Source organism: Kluyveromyces lactis (genome assembly GCF_000002515.2).
Source record: "Kluyveromyces lactis strain NRRL Y-1140 chromosome D complete sequence".
Classification (NCBI taxonomy): Eukaryota; Fungi; Ascomycota; class Saccharomycetes; order Saccharomycetales; family Saccharomycetaceae; genus Kluyveromyces; species Kluyveromyces lactis.
The window spans coordinates 85232-110009 of NC_006040.1; the positions used below are offsets into that span (position 1 = coordinate 85232).

Consider the following 24778-nt stretch of genomic DNA (forward strand, 5'->3'; position numbering starts at 1 on the left):
CACTATATAAGAAACCTAAAAGAGGAAACTTAACGTATACGACTATTTAACGATTTGGATTTATGTATGTATGTCATTAAATTTTAAAACATATTCTCATTATTTAGAAAATGGCGGGTTTCATGGCCATTATCCATGTTTCTATTTTTTGTCCTACTCGACTGGCGGGTCATTAACATTGGAATAAAGGGGCAAAAAATAAAAAATAATGGTTGCGAAGAGATTCGAACTCTTGCATCTTACGATACCTGAGTGTTCCCAACTGTAAGGTTGGTTAAGATTGGTATCTTGAATCAGGCGCCTTAGACCGCTCGGCCACACAACCAGTTTGGTTGAAGGTTTTATTATTAAAATATATTTTGTCCTCCGTAGAATGTCAGCTAAGAATCTAATCTTTACTTTGCTACCATGAACCTAAGACGAAACATAAAAAGGGATAGCTAGTGGTGAGGGTATCCCAGTTCAAAAGACTGTATTACTACCGCAACTCACGTAAGAAATAATTATCAAGTTTTCCTATGGGCTAGTACAACATTTGCTAAATAAGCACTCTTGGACTTGTTGGAGGTTCATGCAAAACTATAATGGAATATTCTCACCAGACATAGCACAGGACGTGTCTCATATCAAGCAGGTCGAATGGCATTCGCAATAAACATAGATGACATTCGTTACTCACGATTATCTTATCGTGACTCAAACACTGCCTGTCTCTTTCTTTCTCTAAAGTCAGCACTGTTAACCGGCCTCTAGGATAATAACACCCGCAGGGTCGATACTTATTTTTCGAGGGTTATCGCCTCCCTAATATAAAAACAGATGAAAAGATAAAACAGCCCCTTAAGCGCTTGGGTCCACCCCCTTAGAATTAGTATATAAGTAAAGCGGCAAATCACGAAGTTCTTTCAGATCTCCTAACCACTCTTTTCTGAAGTCATTTCTTCTATTCTTGAATATATATATTTTGTATTACATGCTCCCCCTCCATCGAGAAGAACTCTCTCTGGATACATATTACATTTCAAAACGCTACTCTCTATTATAACCGCCGAGTGTTTCTCTTAAGCACCCGCTATAAAAATCCTATCCTAAACGTCTTTTTGTCTAGGAGTTACGGAAGAAACTAACTGCTGAATTCTATCGGAATCATAAGCATACACATTATTTGGATAAAGCTGCGTTAATCCTACTTCATTTTACTTTTGAACTTTTTTTTGTTTTTCGGGAGACTAAGGTTCTTGTTCACCCCTTCACTATAAAAAGAAAAAGTACCCTTTTTCAATTAGGAAAGCAAAAACTGAACTATAAAGTAAACTATACTCAGTAATACTTCAATCAACAAAGAACTTGAAAAGCTGATACAAGCAAGTCCTTGATACAAAAAAAAAAAAGACAGGTAAGTTCATCAGATATCCTGTTACTAAAAAAACTTCAAACAAAAACAAAAGATAACGCACTTTTCATTATCAAGATGAAGTTCGAAAATACATTATTGACTATAACCGCATTGTCTACCGTGGCTACTGCTTTGGTTATCCCTGAAGTTAATAGGGAAAACAAGCATGGTGACAAGAGCGTTGCCATCAAAGATCATGCTTCTTCTGATTTGGATAAGCCTCAACATCATGCTAATGGCAAGGCTCGTTCTAAGTCTCGTGGTCGCTGCGCAGACTCCAAGAAATTCGACAAGCTACGTCCAGTCGACGATGCTTCAGCTATTTTAGCTCCACTTTCTACAGTTAATGATATTGCCAACAAGATTCCTAATCGTTACATCATTGTCTTTAAGAAAGATGCCTCTGCAGATGAAGTGAAGTTCCATCAAGAACTAGTCTCTGTCGAACATGCCAAGGCACTAGGTTCCTTAGCTGACAATGACCCATTCTTCACAGCAACTTCCGGTGAACATAGTGAATTTGGTGTCAAAGCACACTCTTTGGAAGGTGGTATTCAAGACTCTTTTGATATTGCCGGTTCCCTTTCTGGTTATGTTGGCTACTTCACAAAAGAAGTTATCGATTTCATCAGAAGAAGCCCATTGGTTGAATTTGTTGAAGAAGATTCTATGGTTTTCTCTAATAGTTTCAATACCCAAAACAGTGCTCCTTGGGGTCTAGCTCGTATTTCTCATCGTGAAAAGTTGAATTTAGGATCTTTCAACAAGTACTTGTATGATGATGACGCTGGTAAAGGTGTTACTGCTTACGTTGTTGACACTGGTGTCAATGTTAACCATAAGGACTTTGATGGCAGAGCTGTTTGGGGTAAGACTATTCCAAAAGATGATCCAGATGTAGATGGAAATGGTCACGGTACCCACTGTGCTGGTACCATCGGTTCGGTTCATTATGGTGTTGCTAAGAATGCTGATATAGTTGCCGTTAAGGTTTTGAGATCTAATGGTTCTGGTACCATGTCTGATGTTGTTAAAGGTGTCGAATATGTTGCCGAAGCACACAAGAAAGCTGTTGAAGAACAAAAGAAAGGGTTCAAGGGTTCAACTGCTAACATGTCTTTGGGTGGTGGTAAATCTCCAGCCTTGGATTTGGCCGTCAACGCCGCTGTTAAGGCAGGTGTTCATTTTGCTGTTGCTGCCGGTAATGAGAACCAAGATGCTTGTAACACTTCGCCTGCCGCGGCTGAGAATGCTATCACGGTTGGTGCCTCCACATTAAGTGATGAAAGAGCTTACTTTTCCAATTGGGGTAAATGTGTCGACATCTTTGGTCCGGGTTTGAATATCTTATCTACCTACATTGGTTCTGATACTGCTACTGCTACCTTGTCTGGTACTTCTATGGCCACTCCTCATGTTGTCGGTTTGCTAACATATTTCTTGTCCTTGCAACCAGATGCTGATAGTGAATATTTCCATGCCGCTGGCGGTATTACTCCTTCCCAACTCAAGAAGAAGTTAATTGATTTCTCTACTAAGAACGTATTGTCCGATCTACCTGAAGATACCGTGAACTACTTGATTTACAACGGTGGTGGTCAAGATTTGGATGACCTATGGGGTAAGGATTACTCTATTGGAAAAGAACCATCTGCCAACCCTGAATTCAGCTTGGAAAGCTTGATTAACTCTTTGGATTCAAAGACTGATGCTATCTTTGACGACGTTAGACAGTTGTTGGACCAATTTAATATCATCTAATTATTATCCTTAGATATATAAGTATATATTTCCTTTCTTTTTGCCCCTTTATTATTATACTCTTATCTATATGATCAATTTTGATATGTCACACTTCCATTTATTTTTTTTGTCACTGCTAGTAGCTGAGCTGTTATTCTTGGAATCATTTTGTCGTTAATTTGAATGTGTTATAGTCAAGATGACGAAACAAAGAGTTTCCTTTTCGCCAATTCCTTCATTGAGTGATTATCTGTTTACTTTGCCTATCTTTTTTCTGCGTCAAGTAACTCTCGAAAAAGAAATTCTGTGATGCTCATGTACTATTCGTCTCACTTTCTCTTTATTTTGTGGTATAGTAGGGGATTACTTCAAATTTCACGTGCTTTTGGTTGACATGGAAATTGTTAAGCCGAAAACTATTATGAGCCTTCTTTAAGAAATGAAATAAAGCTTTAACGATGAGCATTATATAGATTGTATGATACTAGGTGTGTAAAGCCGCCATTCGAACCATTTTTTAGAGCTTAGTTCCCGGGTTTTATGTCGGAATACGGAAATATTCCATACCCAATAAAAGATCTTGATAGCTTCACGTTATCCGAGGAGACAAGGCCAACTTATGATAAGTTAAATACGCAACAGGGGAAGGTAAACCTTCAACACAATAGCGCTGGGCAAATCAAGTCGGATAAAACACTGCCGAAACTGAGCAATTTGAAAGACAAATTCAAGATAAGGAATAATAAATATCTACGAAGTGCTTCTTCACCGGAGAAAGAAGAACGAGATAAACAGCAAAATACAATTGTTATAGTGACTGATGATGAAGAACCGGAGAAACAAACTGTGCAACAAGACATTTACCAGGAGTATATACCGAGCCGAATTCATACCACCGGGCGCGAAAGTTCCAAGCACAGGAAAATTAAGTTAACCAATCGAAGATCTGCCAATCCTCAGAGACAATCTGAATCAATAGGGACAATTGTTACTCAATCAACTCCAATTCCAGTATCAAGCAACATCGATCAACCTTCGATATTAAACACATTTAGTAGCAGTCTCAAATCTGTATTTGATTATGTGGATACTGTCATTGATGTAAGGTTCCCATTGCTGATATCATATCGAAGGCACGTAAAAATCATGTTAATTGTAATATTTATACTTCAGGTCAACTGGTATATCGAGCTACTCATCATTTTGATTGCAAGAAGTGTATATCAATGACCTGTATATATATGTATGAACTTTTTAAATTTAAAGGATGTGCTGATATGCGTACGATATGCACTGGTCGCAGTCCTTTTCAATGCTTTACTTTGTTTCTTTTTCAATCTTTACATTACAGAAAATTTTTGATTTTCAAATATAAAGATACTATGCGATGAGGTTCGATGAGATGCGATGGTGTAGCTTCAACAGCTTCTGTTTAATATATCTATCCACACTACGACGGCTATAGTGACCAGGTTTATCACTCAATAGATCCATTGATACATTTTAAAAGAAAAAAATGCGTCAAAAGAGAGCCAAGTCGTATAGAAAGCAGATGTTGGTTTACAACCACACTTTCAAGTTTAGACAACCCTATCAAGTCTTGGTAGACGATCAACTAGTTCTGGAGACTTTCAACTCATCTTTTGATTTTGTGAAGGGATTGCAAAGGACTTTGCAAGCTGAGGTAAAGCCTATGATTACTCAATGTTGTATGCAGTCATTATACCAAACGAATAATCAAGGAGCCATCGATGCAGGAAAACAGTTTGAAAGACGTCGTTGCAACCATGATCCAAAGGAGCCAAAGAGCGTACTAGAATGTCTCACGAGTGTTGTGGATGTGAATGGGAAGAATAAGCACAGATATGTGGTAGCGACACAGGATGTTGAAATTAGAAGAAGGCTAAGGAAGATTCCTGGTGTTCCCTTGGTATACATGAACAGATCAGTGATGGTGATGGAGCCGTTAAGTAATGCCAGTGAGAAAGTGAGTCGAGAAGTGGAGGAACAGAAACTATACAAGGGTTTGAATGACCCCAAGTTTGCGGGTATTGCGCGTGACGAAAATGATGAGGCAGGTGCCGAGAATCAGGAGAATAAACCGAAAAAAAGAAAGGGGCCTAAGGAACCTAATCCACTAAGTATGAAGAAGAAGAAAACGACTGAGTCAACTGGTTCAATTTCTTCACTGTCTGCTTCGTCTAACAACATATCTACCCCTACCGAAGCGGGCGATGTTTCCGGCACTTCTAAGAACAAAAGAAGAAGAAAACATAAGAAATCTAACGATAAACCTAATGATTCGGCTGATTCAATACAATAAATTTTACACAGCCCAGAAACATAAACTCTTGTATCAACGAATGCTACGCAGCGCCTCTTCAAAAGTGCATATAGTATTCCTCTTGACTGGTTAACCGGCATATATAACAAAACTACAAAGATAGGTAAGGTGTTTAATAATCACGTGATATTTAAATCATTCGATACGGGTATTTCTTTGTTCTTTTTCAATGTTTACAATATCGAATAATGGTAAACAAGACAAATTGCATGTCAGGTAAACAAAGAATAGCATAGTTCTACCGTGACAATTGAAACCCAAGAATACCCGCCTAAAGTATTCTAAAACCGCTATAGCATTGCGTAGTAATTGTATTATTTTTTTGAATTTATTAGAACGTGTTGTTGGTATAATAATAGGATCACGTTTGCGAATCATTCTTGAAATAAACCATAATGTCTGCGACCAACGGGAGTCCTGAAGGCGATGAATTGAATATAACAGTAGCTGTTCGATGCCGTGGTCGTAACGAGAAAGAGATTAAAGCGAAAAGCTCTGTTGTTGTGAACTGTCCCGATGTTATTGGTGCTAATGAGGTTTCGATCAATACCTCCGGTGACATAGGAATCACTGCAAGAATGAATTCAAAAACGTATACAGTGGATAAAGTATTCGGACCAAGTGCTGATCAAAGTCTGGTATTTAAAGAAATTGCAGACCCAATGTTCCATGACTTCATCAAGGGATATAACTGTACGATGTTGGTTTACGGCATGACCTCAACAGGTAAGACATATACTATGACTGGTGATGAAAAATTGTACGATGGGGAATTGAGTGAAGCAGCAGGCATCATTCCAAGAGTCTTGTTCAAACTATTTGACACTTTAGAGGTGCAAGAAAGTGATTACATGGTAAAGTGCTCATTTATTGAGTTATACAATGAAGAATTGAAGGATCTTTTGGATGACGGCCAGGACTCCGGCGGTAATAACAGTAGAAAGTTAAGAATATACGATTCGCTTAACAGCAGTAACAATGTGACCAATGTGAATAGCCGGTCAAGTTCTAGATCGAATTCTCCTACCGTGAATTTAGAAGCTAAAAGAAGAATACGCGCAGGAGCATTATATAAACCGAAACCAAAGCTTCCAACCCAATCTCAATCTAATGGACAACAACAACAACAACAACAACAGCAGCAGCAGCAGCAGCAGCAGCAGCAGACTCAGGGCCAGGTTAATGAGCAAAGTTCTGCAATCTATATTCAGCATTTGCAAGAGTTTCACATAACTGACGCCAAGGAAGGCTTACGATTACTTCAAAAGGGCTTGAGTCATAGACAGGTCGCTTCTACGAAGATGAATGACGTTTCGAGTAGATCACATACCATTTTTACTCTAACGTTGTACAAAAATTTCAATGGCGAAACTTTCAGAGTTTCTAAGATCAACTTAGTAGATCTTGCAGGATCAGAAAATATCAGTCGATCGGGGGCACAAAATCAAAGGGCAAAAGAGGCAGGGTCCATTAATCAGAGTTTATTAACATTAGGCCGTGTAATAAATTCGTTGGCTGATAAAAATGCCCATATCCCATTTCGAGAATCAAAATTGACAAGACTACTACAGGATTCTCTAGGCGGCAATACAAAGACAGCTTTGATTGCTACTATATCACCGGCGAAAATAAATTCAGAGGAAACATCAAGTACATTGGAATACGCTACAAAGGCGAAAAATATCAAGAATAAACCTCAGTTGGGTAGTTTCATGATGAAAGATATACTTGTGAAAAATATTTCACATGAGCTGGCTAAATTAAAGTCAGATTTCCTTTCTACCAAATCGAAAGAGGGGATATATATGAGCCACCTTCATTACAATGAAGTTATGAATGATATAGAAAACTACAAGACAGAAATCCAAGAGTCTAGACGAGAAATCGAAAAGCTTTCTTCTCAGAATCAATTGTTACACAAAGACAAAAAATCTTCGCAAGATACAATCGAATCTCAAAGGTTGCAAATCCGGAACTTGCAATCAAGCATGGATTATCTATACGAGAAGATAGATTTAAAACATAAAAACGAGATTGAACTAACGAACATGATCATGAAATTGAAAGATGCTGTACGGAACATGCAAGGAGCTTTGAAAACACATGAGGATCATGAACAAAGGTTACAATCCGATATCCAGAAAATGTTATATGATAATATCTTAGAGTATCGGAGAAAAATTGAAACGAAATTGGACAACTTAAAACAGCAAGCTCTGGAACAGTCCTTCACTATTGATGATGATATCAATAATGTAAAAGATAGCCTAGAAACACTGTTGGAAACTGTTAAGAAGGATGCTATTATCATGTGTGAAAATCTGGCTCAGAAAGTAGTGGGAGATCAGCCAAAGTTCTTTAATTCGATGCTGTCTGAATTGAACGATATGTTTTCAAAAGTCGATGAACATACAGATCGGTTAAAGGAGGGCTTAAGTCAGATCACAGCCGAAAATAACAATTTGAAAGCTTATTTGGATACTCATTTTTTTAGGAATAATCATCAAGAAATTCTAAATGTACACGCAGATAAAACATATCACCAGTTGAATCTTTCATCGAAGCATTTAATGAGCAAAATCACAAATATAATCAGTGATCATGTCGAACAAAACAGAACATTATTGATGGATACATTGAAGACTGCCACCACCGAAGTCATTACTCAAGAGATGTCTCATTTCGAACCAGTCAGGAAAACATGGGAACAGTCATTCAATCACATTAATGTATGTGATTCTTTGAGCAATAAATTCAAAGATGATACAACAGAATCTTTGAATAGCTTGAAATCTCATATGGAAAGTACAGTACGTGAAAGTTCTCTAATTGCAGACAAGATTAAAGATAATCTTTGTCATTTCCAAGATAGAAATGATATCGCAAACATGACTACAAACATTAACGGTACTGTGGATGATATTAAAAACAAGCATAGTGTTTTACGTGATGAGTTGGAAAAAAATGTCTCATTTATTCACGCCTCAAGTGAAGGTTTTAAAGCTATAGATAGCTCTCTGAAACGTATAATGAATTTCCGTATGCCCGAGGGGAAAACAGAAACTTTAGCAGATGATTTGATAAAGCATATTGATTCAAGTTCTGTGGCCCCAGTCGCGTCTTCTGGGAAAACGCCGTTGAGACCACTTCTCAAATCTGAAACAAAGCAGAGATCACTATCGAAATCAGTTTCTCCTGCAAAAAGTTCACATGCCACCATTATAAACTCTCCATTAAAGAGGAAGTCATCAGACTCAAGAATTTTTCCTGGGAATAGTAAAAAACAACGGTAAGTCCACCAAAAATTCTCCTATTAGCATACGCCTATCGCTGCGTCATATTATTAATCCATATTTCATATAAATTGTAACACTACCTTAATTAATACCCATAAACAACTCAGCTATTCACAATATTATAGTGACCGAGGTCTTTTAAAAGAAGTTCAACTTCATGTCTACTTTTTTTGAGTTTTGTGCAAACTTTGTCAAAGGTCTCTGCGTTACTCAACGATTCTAACAAGATGAGTTCTTCCTCTTTTTTTTTTTTCCATACCTCTACCTTTTCACCATCTCCCAAATCTGGAACCTCAGTGACAGTTTTCTGCTGGCCGGCAGTTCCAAAATCAAAAGATACTTTCTGGTGGGAACCAGAGCTAGATTTTCTGGAGGTAGACTCCGTAAAGGCATTGTTACTGGGACTGTCGTCGTAGTATCGGGCAAATTTGCTCATAGTATTCGGAACATCCTGTTTGAGTGAAAGCTTTTGATAAAGGCTTTTTAATAGCTCATCAGCAGCATCCAATTTATCAGATTGGTTCCCTTCCTCTTTAGTATCAACAACCTTAATATCTGCAGCAGAAAAAATATTCTTTGAGCTGCCTGAGCCATAGTGAGTCTTCGGTTCCTTGGAAACTAGAGACTTCAATATATCCCAAGTACCAACATTTTTCACTATAGGGTATGAGTTTACACGATAGATTAGCCGTCTAGTTATTCCAAACATTATCAATTTTCTGACATCAATTCGATTATCCCTAATTATTTCGAAGTTTTGCTTGTACCAATCTTTGACTGTTTTACCCTGTGACAATGATTTATAAAGATCGAATAAACAACTTCTGGTTGGCAGTATTCTTTTCATTTGATTCTCTCCAGTTGCAAGACTAGTGTTCTCTGAAGCATGGGCCCTGAAATACGACGAAGTGGACGACGAAGATAAGTAGTTTCTGTGTGTATCCCTAACAGAGCTAGTGGAACCGGTAGTAGCAGTATCATTCGAATCACGTCTCCTTGAATGAACAGTACTTGTTGAAGCTTGTTTTCTTCCAGTTGGATATATATTATTAGGCCTACCTTCGAATGGTAATAGACTTTGCTTTAGACTATCACCCTGAACAAAAAGTTGACAGGCTTTGGCTACAGCCGGATTCGTTAAGAAGTTATGAATCTCACTAGTGGGAGCATAAATGTTGCTAAATTGAAAAATATCGGAGAGAATAACACAGTTGTAGTACATCAAATGTTTAATGCATTCTTGAACTAATTCAACATCACTTCGAGCACTGACTGCAATTTGAGCTACGCTATTAATTCCATTGATATACGGTACAATTTTGACCATCGTTGGATCCCAATTCACATCTATTATATCAGAGAGGTTTACTACAGCTATCGGTACGTCTTCTACCGAGATGTTCGAACTTGGAGGAGTTCTAACGGGAAAGAGTTTAATGTCAATAGAATTTCCTTCATCGATTGGGATCAAACACTCGGAATAATTGTTCAAATCAAGAAACAACTTCATCAAAAGATCTTCAATGATCAAACTCTTTTGGTTTTTAGCTAGTTCTTTTATGATTTCTAAATATTTCTCCCCATCGTCCCCTGTCGATTTAATATCGGTATGTTCTGATATTGTTATAGATCCCATCTCTGTAGACTGATCAGCAGCATTAGAATCGTTTGACTTCAATTGAAAATACACTGGGTTCTGCTCAGATTTGGAAAGTATTTGCGATTGTTCTTCTAAGACTTTGAACATCTTTCCCAATCTAGCTATAGCTGGCTCGTATGGTGAAGTTGCGCAATCATAAGGGAAAACGAAAACAAAATTAAAATTGAACGAATTTCTGGCGTAGTACCTGGCATTAACGTTAACCGGGTAGCAAACTATTCTGTATTCCCCGTATTTGAAGGTTAGAAGCTTGTTACAGAGCTGCGGCTTCGGAATGATGTAGTTCTTTATAGTATCAAAATCGATCTTTCCATTCTCTAAACTGTTAGGAGGGAACTGAAACCGTACCTTCGACCCCTCTGTTGGATGAAAAAGCGTATAGAACACAGTGTGTATGGGTACAAACCCATCGAATGTGCTGGTCATAGCTCATGGATGCGTGTGCAGTGCTGCTGGCTGCATTGTGTTGTATTTTGCAGATGGACATCAATTTTGAAGTTAGCTATAATACGGAAAAATCACAATTCTTGATCACAATCCATTTTGTCGGTGAAGAGGATAGTACTATTGAACTGTTCAGCTTCAACGTCAGTATTTAAACCAATATTGAACGAAATCTAATTGAATTTAATTCTGTTATATAGAGCGGCATTTTCTACCCTATAATCAAGCTTTTATCCCCGATTGCTCCATTGATATTATTGGTGACAGTTTAAGTCAATAGGATTGTAGTCTTGACATGTTTGGATACTATGAGGTCCTCACTAAACAACAATGGTAGCAAAAAGCAACAAAGTATTAAGACAAAAGTTGTTGTGATATATATATATGATTTAAGACCTTTTATTACTGAGTATCTTTAAGAAGGTTTTGGCTGTAGGTGTTGACACTTTAGCTGCATCCTTAACACTATTTTTGTTGAAGTAACAGTAACAAATGCATTGTCATTAAGGACTGGTAATCTGGAGTCCTGATGTATCAAATAGAGGGAAGCATTTTCAATATATAATTCGGAAGTCGGGCAGTGCATCGTCTCTGATATTTAGAATGGTTGTTACATTTCAGCTGCAAATGCTAATCTTTTCATGTATCATTTGAAACCTTTTCATTGTAAGAAGTCTTTCAAATAAGCACCAACAGCTCACAAATGCTGCAAAACCTTCATATCTTTTGCTCAAGCATTTTAAAAGTCCTATAGTGTCCCCAGTTGTGATCAAGGGTTTTTGTTACTTTCAGTACCAGATGCTAAAAGGACTTTGACTAGGTTTTGACGCTTTCTTTAGCGTTTGAGGAATATATAATATATCAATAATTGCTTGCTGAAATACTTTACTGGATTTGGTATTATTATTTGACTATATATGCTTTTTGAATAGCATTTAAGAATACGATAATGCCAGTGTCATGCTTAAATGAAATTTTCCTCCAAATTCGTGTCCGTTATATAAAACGATAAACCACTCTGTAATAGAAAAAATGTAACATAGGGTACTAGCAACGCTTTAGGAAGCAAGACATCTTGTACCTAAGCTGAATGATCTTTATGTTGATCTGAGAAGTACTGCGAAAACATTTGTTTCATGGAATATCAAGACAAAATTACTCATGTGAGCGTTCAAAGGGAAACCCCAATATATGTATAACAACGCCGTACACATGGGGCGTTCATTGCTCTCAGAGAAGTTTGCCATTTTTGAAGTCATAACTCAGCAAAACTTAGCAACTTACATAACGAAATGCTACATGGGGTTTTCGTCAATAATGCAGTTATAAACATTGATAATGTTCGGTTTCAGCAATATAATTGTCCTTAATAGAGTCAAGAGCCCAAGAAATATCTACCATTCTCGGTATTCTTGGGGTACTTTCAGTAGATTCTTTAACAGCTTTCGATGCTATCTTCTGTCTTAGCGAGAAAAGATCTTCCCTCGAAATAAAATCGTTGAAAACAATAATGATACTGGCGTTTTCGATGTGCACTAATTCTCCACCGTGGCATTTAATAGCAAACTCTACCTCTAAAATGGATGTATCTAGCACATTTTCACTATTGAGAACTGCAAGTTTTAAATTGGAGAAAAGAAATAACGGGACTTCCGGCAACAATAGATCAGAATCAGGATTCTTGATACCTCGGTTGGCAGTCTCTAAAAGGTGATTTAAAGAAGCAGTATTAAAGTCCGTGTAAAACTGAGAACAATCCATGGACGATTCCAACTCACCTCGGAAAATATCTGACTCGGTAAATGGTGTCTTGTATCCTTCTTCAATGCAAGAAAATATCCAGGAAGGCCTAATTATCAAATTCTTGGCATTCAAAAGTATCTTGCATTCTCTTGTGAGTTTCTCTCCAATAATGTATAAATTATCCTGCGGTAGATTATTCTCATCAGAAGTGTAAACAATTTCTCCGCCATGTTCTAGTATTACAGAGCATAAATCCTCCTGACTGATACGTCTCCTTTTAGTTGAATCAAAGTAATCAGAAATGACCCTGAATCTGCAATTAGAAAATGTATTAGAGACCGGAGCAACCAATGCTGTCGGTTCGGATGAGTTTACTATGCCAATCTTAGCCCTTTTAGAAGCTCTCTTTTTACCATCTGTCACTTGATGTGATTTTCTCTTGTTATAAAAGTTTCTAGCGTCTTTCATATCTTCAAACTCAGAAAATGAGGCGACAGTTTTCCAATCTTTGTCATATCGTATTTGCTTGCAGTAACCAAAATGTAAAGTACACCCAGATCTGTATTTCCTCTTCTCGGACTCTTTGGTGTCAATAGCTCTCGCTTTCACCTCCAATACAACAGAGTCCTCAGGATGGATCCATTCGTAAGGCACTTTAGTTCCAAACCCTAACAAGTTCGGACTAGGAGGATCTTCTGAAAAGATATGCCATTTTCCCCAAGTTTTCCTTTCGATATCCTTAAATTCTTCATTTGATAGACCATTGGCAATTGTGCAGAAGGAAATAAATCGAGGCTTTTCAGCAACTTCATTAGGATCACTTATCGAAAGCCCGCAAAAGAAGGAGTCTTTCTTTCCTTGTTCTCTACCGATGATTAATAAATCCATATTTTCCCCAAACTGTTCTAGATACTCAGGCTTGATCTTGATCCAGTCTGTATTCCTACTTCCAACAAAGTACTTCGAATGTAGATGCTTCAGTACAATCCCTTCTGACCCCATGGAAATTGCTTGTTCAAGAGAATCCTTGATGGCTTCTGCATTAATTGCTTTCATGTACTGAATTATCTCGACACTGCGTTCTACCGGTGTGAGAATTTTTGTCAAATAGTCCTTTCGACGCTCTAACGCAAGATTTGTCAAAGATTTTCCATTAAGATATACCAAATCGAAAGCAACGAACAATGGTTTGTAAGATTCTGTAGGGGCAATTCCAGCAAGTTCAGATTGTATCTGATTCATTGCACTTGATTTAACTAGACCGAATGGTAAAACGATATCCTTTTCCGTGTCGTAAGTGATCATTTCTCCGTCAAGAATGCAATCCTTCACATTAAAATGTAGCTTTAAGGACGGGGAAATAGGGCCGCTAGAGCTGTTTTCACCATAAAGATAAGAAAAATCAACACCTCTCCGACTTAAGTATTTTATCTGCTCTCCATAGTTTATGTAATGGATTTGAAGCCTTTCGCCATCCATCTTCTCTTCAATAATAAAGTCATGTTGCAATTTCGAGGCAACGCGTTCATATGATAGATGGGTCCTCTTAGCCAGTTGAGGTTCAAAGGCATGGGAAATAGTGATTGATAAATCCGTTTGTCGCAACCTTTCGTTGGGGTTATATAGTCGTTGGCTCAAAACATCTAGATCAGAAACAACGCTCAAATAATCTGTTGCATCAGGGTGCCAGGCAGTTAGAAACATATTCTCCAAACCCGAGAGGACTCTGGTCTTGAGTATAATATCAAAAAAGAACTTCATCTCCATGAAAGTCATATGGTTTAGACAGTAATTGAATGCTCTAGAATCAGTGAGTGCCATATATCCCATTCGTTTTCCATTTCCTTCTTGTGAAACCTCATCCAAGTAACCATTCAATTCGTCGATTGTTATCCTGTTGGCACCTTCATAGTCCTTTTGGCGCTTTCGGATCTCCTCTACGCAGAAATCTGATAGTTTGACTCCTCTAGCAGCCCGTTGTTTCCATCGAAGCAACCTGTTTTCTGTTTCTGAGCTTTTTGGCAACCTTAAATAACGGCACAACGCTTTAATCAACGTATTCTCCTTCACGTTGTAAATTCGTCGATCTCTGAACGGTACTATTAGACGTAACGCAGGGTATATATAATTTCCGACGGTGCTTCTCCATAGCTTGATGAAATTTGTTATGATCTCTAAGTATCTTACGGTAACCGGTTTTCCAATAAGATGCTTCTTGCTTGAGGTTTCGTATATCTTTCCAAGCAACTCATCGCAGAGCCACTTGAACTCTGGCGAGGGTGAGAAGTTTTCACAATCATTCATTATCCATTAAATATCCTTAAACAGGATACTATCATTATACTTGATCCTTTATTTACCCACCTTGGCACACGGATTTTCTGAATGTTGTACGTTTTCGGAAGTTATGTCGCTTCTTCTCTATATGGTGTAAAGAACTTAAATCCTAAATGATTTTTATACAGTATCTTGAAGTGATAACGAGGAAAGCTCACAAGAGATACCAATATCTTCGTTGGCCAGTTCATGTTCTGAGACTTCCCCTTCGCCCTCTTCGTCTTCCTCTTCGTCGTTATACGAGATCACATTACCTAATGAATCATACTTGATGTCTCGAACATCTATCAATGAATCTCCATTTAAATAGTCTTCTTCTTCTTCTTCTCCACTGGACCCCGGTAAATCTCTGGAAGCTCTATTTACGTTACCAATCATCCAGATATCTTCTGTCTTAGCCTGCTGCTTCCGCTCTATAGCCTCCTGTTCAATCTTTTGTAGCCATTTCTCTTCAGCTGCCTTTACGGAATCATGGTCCGTACATTGTTGATAGATATCAAGTAGCTCTTTATTTAGCTCTAGAAATGCTGGACCCCATGAGAAGTTCGAGAGCAAATCTGCTGCTAAGTCTGTTCTCCCAACAATCGCAAAACATGCAGCCAGGGCTTCAACACAGTTTAATCTCCACGGTCTACCGTAGTTAACCTGGTTCGCAGCAACTAAATACGGCAAGAGTCTCTCGTTTTTCCCTCCAATCTTGTTGAACGGTACCTCATCTAATCTTGCCCATGAACATTCTACGACAGAAGCACCGTTCTCCTCCACAAGAGCCTTATCGTCAGGACAAACAACTGTCTTACCATTCGGTGAAACGACAACACCTTGGAACTTTTGACCAACTCGCAACGATTTTATAAGACCAAGTCTCTCTAATTTCTTACCACTGCATCTCTTGGGATCACAGTGGTCAAAATCCCACATTGCGAGCTTCACAGGAAACTTGCTTGTAGTGGAATCTACATGCTTCATCTCCATCCGTTTATGATTCAGACGGGAACTGTGTCCGTTAGAACCTTTCTGAGATCTGGGTCTCGTGCTACTCTCCTTGTTCTTACCCTTCCCCATCGATGAACCACTGTAAATATTTGGCTTCTACAACTTCAAATGGACTTGTACGAAGCGGATCCGACGTTGCCTGCCTTATTATCATGCCTTTCACACTTGAATCTTGGCATATAAGATGAGATGAGATGAGATGCTTGAAATTTATTTCAATGTTTAGAAAAAATTTGGGGAGCATTAGATCAATACCGTTCAAAGAATGGCTTTTAAGAGATGAAACGGCCACTCATTAACCGCTAAGGGTTTTATTGATCGAATAGAAGTAGGAGTATTGTTTATTGTTCAAACAGCGGTGCCTCTACTTTTTTTTTCCATTGATACATATGCCATATCATCTCCCTGTTCTTCTGAACCCTTTACTCAATGCTATATTCAACTGCCCTTCTCCGAAAACATCATCATTGAAACAGATGTTCTCTCGTTTGGATGATGAGAGGTTCTTTATACTAGTACCGAGTACTGAAACCTTATTACAGTTCCAGGATTTGGAGTCGGGTCTTGAGCTGGCAGAGCTTTGTTATCATTATGATTTTGTTGCATCTCATATCGTGGTAATAAAGGACCCTACTAAAGATGTTCCTGACCAGCGGTCTATTTATAATACGGATTTTACAACGCTGAATGGTAGGAAATTATCCATACGATATCGGAACAGCACAATTGTCACTGGTGATGGTTTTACAGAGAGACGGAAGATCACTATCAAAGAAATCAATCTCTTGCCAACTTTTAATGATTATTTGAAAGGCTCAAATTATACTCCCATTTTACATATAAGCATGCCTCTATGTGGTGACTTAGTCCCATTAGATGAGTTGCAGGTGTTTTCTAAAGTTGCTGGAAATAAGTATTCTAAGCAGGAACAAGCCCCACTTCCATTTGATGAAGAGCAGAAAAAGGTGTTATATTTTGAGCAAAGAATCCAGAGCATATCTGACGTAGCCGAACGAGTGGCATTGACTTTCCACCTGACAAAAGCAAGAATTAAAAAGGCAATAAGTGTGATTGGAATTCGAACCGAGTGGTTAAATACCCGAGATTCCATACGGCAGATCATCAGCTTGGACAAACGGTTAAACCACTTAGAAGATTTGGATGCTATGATTTATGATTATGTTGAGTTGAAACTATTTACAGATATACAACAACAATTATCGGAAATTGTTGAAGACCAAGAGTTAGAGCACAGATTTGATTTTAAAGCTTTGAGGTCAATATCTTTGAACCAAGTACCTACTAACTTTTACCCAAAGGATGAAAAATCATTTTCTTTGGCTAGTGTCGTGGAATTGGAAAAATCTGTAAACGATGCATTAGAGTATCTCAAGAGCATTGATTTGAAGACGACTCATTCCGGTAAACTCGAAGTTTTAAGTACTACAATGAGGCTTTTAAGCCGTGAAATAAATGGCATATCCACTGATGCAGATACATTGCTAAGCCTTTTCGTTCTTTTAATTTGTCGATCTCAAGTAACAGGCCTAGTGCGAACATTGACATACTTGACTAATTTCGAAATTAGCGAGACCTCAATTAAATTTGGACTTCAAGGATATGTTCTCTCTACTTTTGAGGCAGCATTATCCTTTTTCCATCAAGATACAGTGGACTCTCTAACCAAAAAGTGTGCTTCAAACAAAAAAATATGGGCTTCGATACAGAAGCATAGTAAAGTGGAAGCTGAATTGTTGTCTTCAAATCTTCGAATTCGTACAGACAGTGGAGAGTCGTTACTCTCCATTTGCATTCAATCGCATAATAATGAGGTGTTAACTACGTTGTTGGCTAATTTTGAAAGTGAATTCCCTTTAGAAGATATCCTCGACGATAGAGATTTCGCGTTATCGACGCTTCTAATACAGGCTCTACAAGTACAGAACTCTCAGGCCGCAGCGATTCTCTCTGAAATTATCTTGAAATCTTGTACCGAGTCTGAAGTAAGATCTTATCTAAACTCCCCAAACCTGCATAACAGGATCACAGCACATTATATTATGCAGGACATATCTTTGCTTGAATCAGTAGGTCGGTACTTCAATTGGGAACATAAAGACATAAATGGGCATACACCACTTTTCGCGGTTTTTCGAAGCTACGATGCAGTGAATTATGATGAAATTGTTACAAAAGTTCTTGACCAAGTTGTCAAATGGTATGCAAATAACAATAAACCGTTTAATTTTAAAATTCACGAAGATCCTAAAGGCAATACGCTATTACATGTTATGAAAAGTGGTATTGAATCCCTTTTAAAACTTCCTGATGTTAACGTCAATAAACCAGATTCAAAAGGGTTGACACCGTTAATGATATATTCAAGATACAATCGAATCACAAACATCGAGACTATTATGAAAGATGAAAGGTTACTTTGTGATTTAGTCCAACAGCCACTAGTTATGACATCTCTCGACTTCACGAAAAATCCCAAAGTAACAAAGACTATACTTGATGCCACGTTTAATAGGGAACCCGTAGTTATCCATTCTTTGAGATTTGAAGAAAGAAAATGGAAGATTGGGATATTCTCTGAGGGAATATTCAAGAAATATTCATTGGACTTGATACAATACTATCTTCGTTATTTGAAGATTATGTACCCATGCAGCTTTCACCCAGTTCAACTTCTTACTAACGAGCTGAGACTTTTAGGAATATATGGGGTTCCCGGCGTCCTGAGATTGCAAAGTTATCATACATTCAAAAAGCTTGATATGCTCTTTAGTTATGTCAATACCCGTGGTAAGTTATGGTTAGGTAAAGATGAAGAAGAACTGAAAGTGTTATTAGACGTTCCTACACCCTACTTATCTGAGTCGGAACGGTTCATAAAGTTAGAACCGGAGGAGATAAACGGCATTCAAACTTTCTTGAAATACAACCTAGCTGAGTTTCAGAAGCTGAGAAATTGTTTGATTATTTTGAAGAAACTTGCGATAGTACAACAAATCAAACACAGAGATGTCATAACGATGCGAAACTCTTTCCTATCTTTGGGGAACCAAATGTCGCAAAAAGGTGTAGCAAAAAGTTTTGAAAATACAAACTGCGCTTGGTCTTATGATCTTTCATATTATGAGTTTACTCGAAACTTGGAATATCTAGAGCACTCTGTTGTCACTTTACTTAATAACTTTGAGTCTCTTCTCGCAAAGACAACTTTATGGTGGAAACATTTTGGTGAATTAATGGAACTGAAGAAAGAGTGGAAGAAAAATTTCCCAAATGACAAGGCGCCTCCTTCTTCAGCAAACAGAAATTTTATAGATACCTACATTGAAGGTAAAAGGTCTAAATTTAGGAATAAGTTATCCAATCAACTGAAAATGAGCTCTTTGAACCTTAAGAAAATTGGCGGTGAAATCAAAACAACACATGAATCGATCGCAGTGGGGATAAATCTATTCATCGAATTCAAAGAGCAGTTTTACCACGATCATATCGTTAAATCCATAGTTGATCAAAGAATCAGGGAAAATAAACAAATCATGCAACAATTGATTGATACCATGAAAGGGCATGTTTAACTAGTCATATATAGATCAAATATATACAGTCAAAAAGGACAAGCAAAAGTTTGGGTATACTGGTTATTGCTGGCTGCCGTTGCCGCCACCAAACATGTTTTTGGCCATGTCTCTAATAGATGGGTCATTCATCATTTGACTCAAATCTGGCATGCCGCCACCAGATGAGAATTGGTTGGCCATTTGCTTCATTGCTGGATTGGACATCATATCCTGCATTAGACCTGGATTTTGCATCATCTTTTCAGCGGCTTGCATAACTTGAGGGTTGTTTAGCAGTGCTCCTAAACCACCGCCTAGACCGCCACCACCTAACAAGCTTGAAAGATCTGGTAAGCCACCAGCGCCTGCACCAGGACCTTCAGTCGCAGATTTGTCAGAAACATCTTCAGAAGAAGCGCTGGTAGAGCTCTTCTCTAAGTTCATTGAGGTTTCTACCTTCTTCTTGGCAGTTTCGTAATCTCTTTTCATAACGTCAGTAGCTTTTTCCCCTTCGATATCTAGGACCTTCTTGTAAGCATCTAAAGCTTCTTCAGGCTTATTCAAAGCATACTTCGCAAATCCAAGTCTAGAAAAACCCTTAGAATATGTAGGATCAACTTCAATAGCTTGCTCGGCGTCCTTAACGGCCTGTTCGTACTGCTTCAAAGAAGAATAAGCTGCAGCCCTGTTCGAGTAGTAAACAGCGTTAGATGGAGAAACTTCGATAGCAGCAGTGTATTTTTCAATAGCCTCATCAAATTTCTTAGCAGCCATGGCCTTGTTACCCTGTAGCTTTAATTCTTCAGCCTTGGCCTTAGCTGCTGCATCTTCAACTGGAATATGAACCTTCACTGGTTCACCAGAAACGCCTCCAGAAGAGGGAGCTGAGGCTAATAGTTCAGGTAATTTCTTGCCATTAAAAGGACCAGAGATTAAAGAATCAGTCTCATCTCTTTCAAATTGGAAGGCCTCAGTGATACAGTCGATGGCAACATTCAACGAATCAACATAGTCTTCGTTTACTGAAGAAGACGATGATGACAAAAAGTCAACAATCAAAGCAGCAATTTCCTTATTAGATAGGGACATTCGGATTTTCTAAACTTTTGACAGTGCTTTAAGATGAAATAAGGATCACAAACCGCTGTATACGATAAGATGAAGCAGTAACAAAGGACGAGTCAATGATAACTCTTCTTTGAAAGTACATAAAATCCAGGCAACTTGTCATTTAAGCACTATTATAATAAACTTTTTCCTGAATGTGAATGGCGAAAAAATGATAAGTACGGAAAAACCTTCGGTTAGAGAAGGCAACAGAAGACGAAAGATTCACAGAGACACGTCAATTTCACATCGTTAGCATTTTTAAGCTGACTCGTGCCGTCTTAATTGAGAAGTAGTGATATTTGATAGAAGCTACTAATAGTTTGGAACCATCAACCATGGAAAGGAAGTTCAAAGAGTTGCTGGCTCCTTGAAAGAAGGAAAAAGTTAATCAAAAACAAAATCTTCCCCGCCAGGACTCGAACCTGGAATCTTCTGGTTTCAGAAGTAGCTAACATCGTAGCCAGACGCCGTGACCATTGGGCCACGAGGAATAAGATTTCGTGACGGTTACTACTTTTCGTTCTATATAACAGCTACAACAGATCATATGATACTTTTAAAGTAATATTCAGACTTTACCTATTTAGTGAGTATGCCGTTACACAAATACGGTGCATCCAGCATGGAGAGTTTTACTATATTGAATTTCATTACGAAGAATTGTTTTTCTCATTTACGAGTCTTATACTGGTGCTTTTTGTCTTTGTTTATTTTTGATCGAAACTGACATTCGATATATGAATACTAATTAAAGTGTAAGTAGAATCCTAAATGATTAAACAGAGGAGTGAAATATATATCCCGGTTTTGCTCTTGCAAGGTACGCCCCGTATCATTACTGCTATTATAAATTTTAACATCTATAAATCTTGCAAAGTGCTGTTTCTCATTTCGAATAATTTATAATTGTTCCATATCCAAAATGTCACAAAACATGAGAAGCCCAAGGAACAATTGGCAAGCACCCATAAATCAGGGTATTTTGATGGCGGGGAGACGTAATAGTCTAGAAAATGAATAATCCCCATTGCAATATATGAGCCAACAATGATTAATCTCCATATTAGGCTCTTGGGTAGTAAACTTGCCCGTCTATAATCAACATCTATATCACTGATGGATGGCCCTGGTGTCAAAAATTTTGGGAGGAAGCGTGGTGTGACGAAACTGAAGTTACCGATCAACCAATTGCTAAACATGAACATGACTCCATATTGCAATACTAGATTGTCCTTTTTCAGTAATGGCCAGAGTGTAAACAATGCCACGTTGTTAATCCAACAAACCAATGATAGAACATTCCAATCTCTTGACGTGTACAAGAGTGTAATAGGAAGTAAAGGTAATAAGATTGTCTTTTCATGAACCTGGAAGCTGAATAAGAAGAATGACATCGAACATGCGGCCAAAGCATATGGTAGTAAATGTCTCTTCGGGTATAAAAATGTTATAATGAATGATGGTAAAAGCCCAATAACTGTTGCGAGTAATGAGTATAATTGAAGATCCTTCTGAGTGAATAGATTTCTATATTTGATGAAAATATTAGAAACGCACCAAAAATTCGCAACTTTATCTTCAAAGATACCCCTGGCAAATGGAAAAATCCTGTGCATTGATTGCACTAAGTTCTTGTATCCTCCAAAGATATAGATTGGACCGAAAGAACCAATGAATGCAAGAGCTGTTGAAACAGAGATCGCAAATAACCTAGGTAAGTTGATCCCTGGAGAGTATGTGGATTTACTCAATAGATAAGCAAAGAAAATTGGAGAATAATAAAGTGCCATTTGCTTAAAACAAAGTGATAGCACAAAACATATAGCTCCCATAGCGTAAAACCCATCTAACAGATTATTCAATGTGTAGACTGTCATTCCCAACATTACGCAGTTATATTGGAAATGTCCATGATCCACCAAAATCAACGCTGGCTGGAACAGAATAGCAGCAGCAGCAATGTATTGACCAATTGGGGATTGCGATCTATATTTTCCGACCCACTTGGTAAAGTAAATTACTGCGGGAATATAGAGTAACAACTCACTAATAATTACAGTAAATCTCATATATGACTTCAAGTTAAGTGATTCGTAGCCTCTGGATGACTCGAGATCAAACCACCCTTCTCGGAAAAACGATCCCAGTTTACCCAATAAATATGAATGGTAAGCAGTCAAAGGCGGATAGTCAAGCCCCCAGTATTGCAAATCATACCAGTACCACTCACGAACCGGAAGATGCTGTGTAATTTCCATCCAATGCCTCTGAGCTTCAAAATCCCCGAACATTGGAGGCGTATTCATACCAGAGTACCCACCTAACCCGACAGCGCATCTTATGATCAACGCGAAAATGACTATGACATATTTTGCACACCATTGGTTGCCCACTGGCCTGAATGGGGTCAAAAAATCGTACATAGGTGAAGCAAAGAATGCCTCCACTGATTCAACCTTTTTCATGATAGCAGTTGACGTAGTAGTCTCTGCGTTGGCTGGTAGACTGCTGACGGTCTTCTTAACAGCATTTTTGGGGGTCTGTTTCTTCTTCAAACCCATGATGACGAGGGATTTCGCTGGATCCTTTTCCAGGCAATCGAAGAAACTTACTTGTGTCTAGTACTAGCCAAATAAGTTGAAGAATGAATGGGTAATTGCCAAAATCCAACTACTCCATCCGCATATCATCTGAAGTATTATTTCCTTGAATATTCAAATAAAACGGCCTTCCTAACAGACACAGAAAAAGATCACCAAGTCACGTGAATCACAAACAAATACACATAAAGAGCCCACAGAGCCATAAACCTTCGATTACATGTTACATAGACCTAATTGATCAATAAATATATATAGAGATAACTATTTAACCTTCAAATAGTTGCTAATCAAAGAGGCGAGATAAATATCTCATGTAATGATCCGGCCCTTTGATCACAACAAAAAGGAAGAACTACTTAAAGGATCTATTCAATTTCCCTTTGGCAGATACTGTTGAACTTCTGCTTCGGTGACACCGTTCTTAATGACAGGGGACCAAGTTCTAGCGTTTTCAAACCCATTGACACCATTTTGGTAGTTTTGAATGACATCGACAATATTCTCTCTTGAAGATTCCACGAACGGACCGTATTGAACCACTTTTTGGTTGAAGTATTTACCAGCGATAATGGCGAATTCCGCGTTATCGGAAGTGGTGAATCCCCTAATGCCATCACCATCATTCTTGAAGAAGATGGCGGAGGATTCAGGATATTCTTGATCTGAAATACTGATTGATCCTTTCATGATGTAAATGAAGGAACTAAAATCATCGCTAAACGGTTGTGCAAACTCTGTGTTCTTTTTGTTGGCAATAAAATGATAGAACTCGACTGGTGTGTAGGCCAATTCAGTTAAGGATTTAACACCATAGGATTCACCACTGATCACTTTCACAATTAGGTTATCACTAGGAGTAGCCAAAGGAATCTCTTCACGACGTAGATCTCTATAACGTGGCTCCACGTTTTTTATATCGTTGGGTAAATCAACCCAAAGTTGTAAACCCTGGGTGGATTCACCGTTATCCATCTTAACGGGGATTTCTGAATGGACAATCGCTTTGCCTGCAGTCATAAACTGCAAATCACCAGACCGTAGAACTCCTTTAGAACCAGTAAAATCCTCATGTGCCATCATACCGCGCAATACATAAGTAATGGTTTCTTGACCGTGATGTGGATGTTCCGGGAACCCGGCAGGTGGAGACACATCGAAGTTATCCAACATTAAGAATGGTGGAAAGTTTCTCATCTGTATAGTCCCAATGGACCTCTTAACAAGGGCACCAGCACCCTCACTCTGCTCAATGGCAACAAAGTGTTTCAACACAGAACGTACCTTACTAACAACGTTCAAACCCATCTATGAAGACATAACACGCTGATCTCTACTCTTTTCCAAGGCTTGTAAGACCGATGAGCTAGGTGATAAATAATAAACTGCAATCGATATAACCAGAACTAACACAGGTGTTGACAAGTTATACTTGAAGCTTAATTGTTGGAGCATACAATTTAGAATGACTTCTACAATTTTACCACTCAATTGAATTCCAATTTTGCAAAATTTTAGACCTAATCGATAGTTC

At 38.2% G+C, this 24778-nt stretch overlaps 11 protein-coding genes and 2 non-coding genes across 13 annotated transcripts; 5 read left to right on the forward strand and 8 right to left on the reverse strand.

The window, feature by feature from the left end:
• Window positions 1–209: 209 nt before the first annotated feature.
• Window positions 210–325, reverse strand: KLLA0_D00935r. The gene is made up of 2 exons: window positions 287–325; window positions 210–254 (listed from the first exon to the last, which is right to left on the reverse strand). It is a non-coding gene; the product is annotated as a tRNA-Leu (tRNA).
• Window positions 326–1471: 1146 nt separating this feature from the next.
• On the forward strand, window positions 1472–3157 carry KLLA0_D00979g (proteinase B; the record flags this gene model as incomplete). Its single annotated transcript, XM_453114.1, has 1 exon — window positions 1472–3157. The coding sequence occupies one exon, from the start codon at window positions 1472–1474 to the stop codon at window positions 3155–3157; it is 1686 nt and encodes a 561-aa protein (XP_453114.1).
• Window positions 3158–3679: 522 nt separating this feature from the next.
• On the forward strand, window positions 3680–4369 carry KLLA0_D01001g (uncharacterized protein; the record flags this gene model as incomplete). Its single annotated transcript, XM_453115.1, has 1 exon — window positions 3680–4369. One exon carries the CDS (start codon window positions 3680–3682, stop codon window positions 4367–4369), a length of 690 nt encoding a protein of 229 aa, XP_453115.1.
• Window positions 4370–4655: 286 nt separating this feature from the next.
• Window positions 4656–5462, forward strand: UTP23 (rRNA-binding ribosome biosynthesis protein UTP23; the record flags this gene model as incomplete). The annotated part of the gene is made up of 1 exon (XM_453116.1): window positions 4656–5462. One exon carries the CDS (start codon window positions 4656–4658, stop codon window positions 5460–5462), a length of 807 nt encoding a protein of 268 aa, XP_453116.1.
• A 416-nt stretch (window positions 5463–5878) lies between these two features.
• CIN8 (kinesin motor protein CIN8) lies at window positions 5879–8776 on the forward strand (the record flags this gene model as incomplete). Its single annotated transcript, XM_453117.1, has 1 exon — window positions 5879–8776. The coding sequence occupies one exon, from the start codon at window positions 5879–5881 to the stop codon at window positions 8774–8776; it is 2898 nt and encodes a 965-aa protein (XP_453117.1).
• Window positions 8777–8882: 106 nt separating this feature from the next.
• On the reverse strand, window positions 8883–10865 carry NPR2 (nitrogen permease regulating protein NPR2; the record flags this gene model as incomplete). Its single annotated transcript, XM_453118.1, has 1 exon — window positions 8883–10865. The coding sequence occupies one exon, from the start codon at window positions 10863–10865 to the stop codon at window positions 8883–8885; it is 1983 nt and encodes a 660-aa protein (XP_453118.1).
• A 1341-nt stretch (window positions 10866–12206) lies between these two features.
• Window positions 12207–14930, reverse strand: DNL4 (DNA ligase (ATP) DNL4; the record flags this gene model as incomplete). Its single annotated transcript, XM_453119.1, has 1 exon — window positions 12207–14930. One exon carries the CDS (start codon window positions 14928–14930, stop codon window positions 12207–12209), a length of 2724 nt encoding a protein of 907 aa, XP_453119.1.
• A 153-nt stretch (window positions 14931–15083) lies between these two features.
• On the reverse strand, window positions 15084–16028 carry TSR3 (ribosome biogenesis protein TSR3; the record flags this gene model as incomplete). Its single annotated transcript, XM_453120.1, has 1 exon — window positions 15084–16028. The coding sequence occupies one exon, from the start codon at window positions 16026–16028 to the stop codon at window positions 15084–15086; it is 945 nt and encodes a 314-aa protein (XP_453120.1).
• Window positions 16029–16348: 320 nt separating this feature from the next.
• KLLA0_D01133g (uncharacterized protein) lies at window positions 16349–19552 on the forward strand (the record flags this gene model as incomplete). Its single annotated transcript, XM_453121.1, has 1 exon — window positions 16349–19552. The coding sequence occupies one exon, from the start codon at window positions 16349–16351 to the stop codon at window positions 19550–19552; it is 3204 nt and encodes a 1067-aa protein (XP_453121.1).
• A 63-nt stretch (window positions 19553–19615) lies between these two features.
• On the reverse strand, window positions 19616–20623 carry SGT2 (Sgt2p; the record flags this gene model as incomplete). Its single annotated transcript, XM_453122.1, has 1 exon — window positions 19616–20623. One exon carries the CDS (start codon window positions 20621–20623, stop codon window positions 19616–19618), a length of 1008 nt encoding a protein of 335 aa, XP_453122.1.
• A 422-nt stretch (window positions 20624–21045) lies between these two features.
• Window positions 21046–21135, reverse strand: KLLA0_D01177r. The gene is given in 2 exon segments: window positions 21046–21082; window positions 21098–21135. It is a non-coding gene; the product is annotated as a tRNA-Arg (tRNA).
• A 369-nt stretch (window positions 21136–21504) lies between these two features.
• Window positions 21505–23205, reverse strand: ALG6 (dolichyl-P-Glc:Man(9)GlcNAc(2)-PP-dolichol alpha-1,3-glucosyltransferase; the record flags this gene model as incomplete). The annotated part of the gene is made up of 1 exon (XM_453123.1): window positions 21505–23205. One exon carries the CDS (start codon window positions 23203–23205, stop codon window positions 21505–21507), a length of 1701 nt encoding a protein of 566 aa, XP_453123.1.
• A 411-nt stretch (window positions 23206–23616) lies between these two features.
• KLLA0_D01243g (pirin family protein) lies at window positions 23617–24552 on the reverse strand (the record flags this gene model as incomplete). The annotated part of the gene is made up of 1 exon (XM_453124.1): window positions 23617–24552. One exon carries the CDS (start codon window positions 24550–24552, stop codon window positions 23617–23619), a length of 936 nt encoding a protein of 311 aa, XP_453124.1.
• Window positions 24553–24778: the final 226 nt, after the last annotated feature.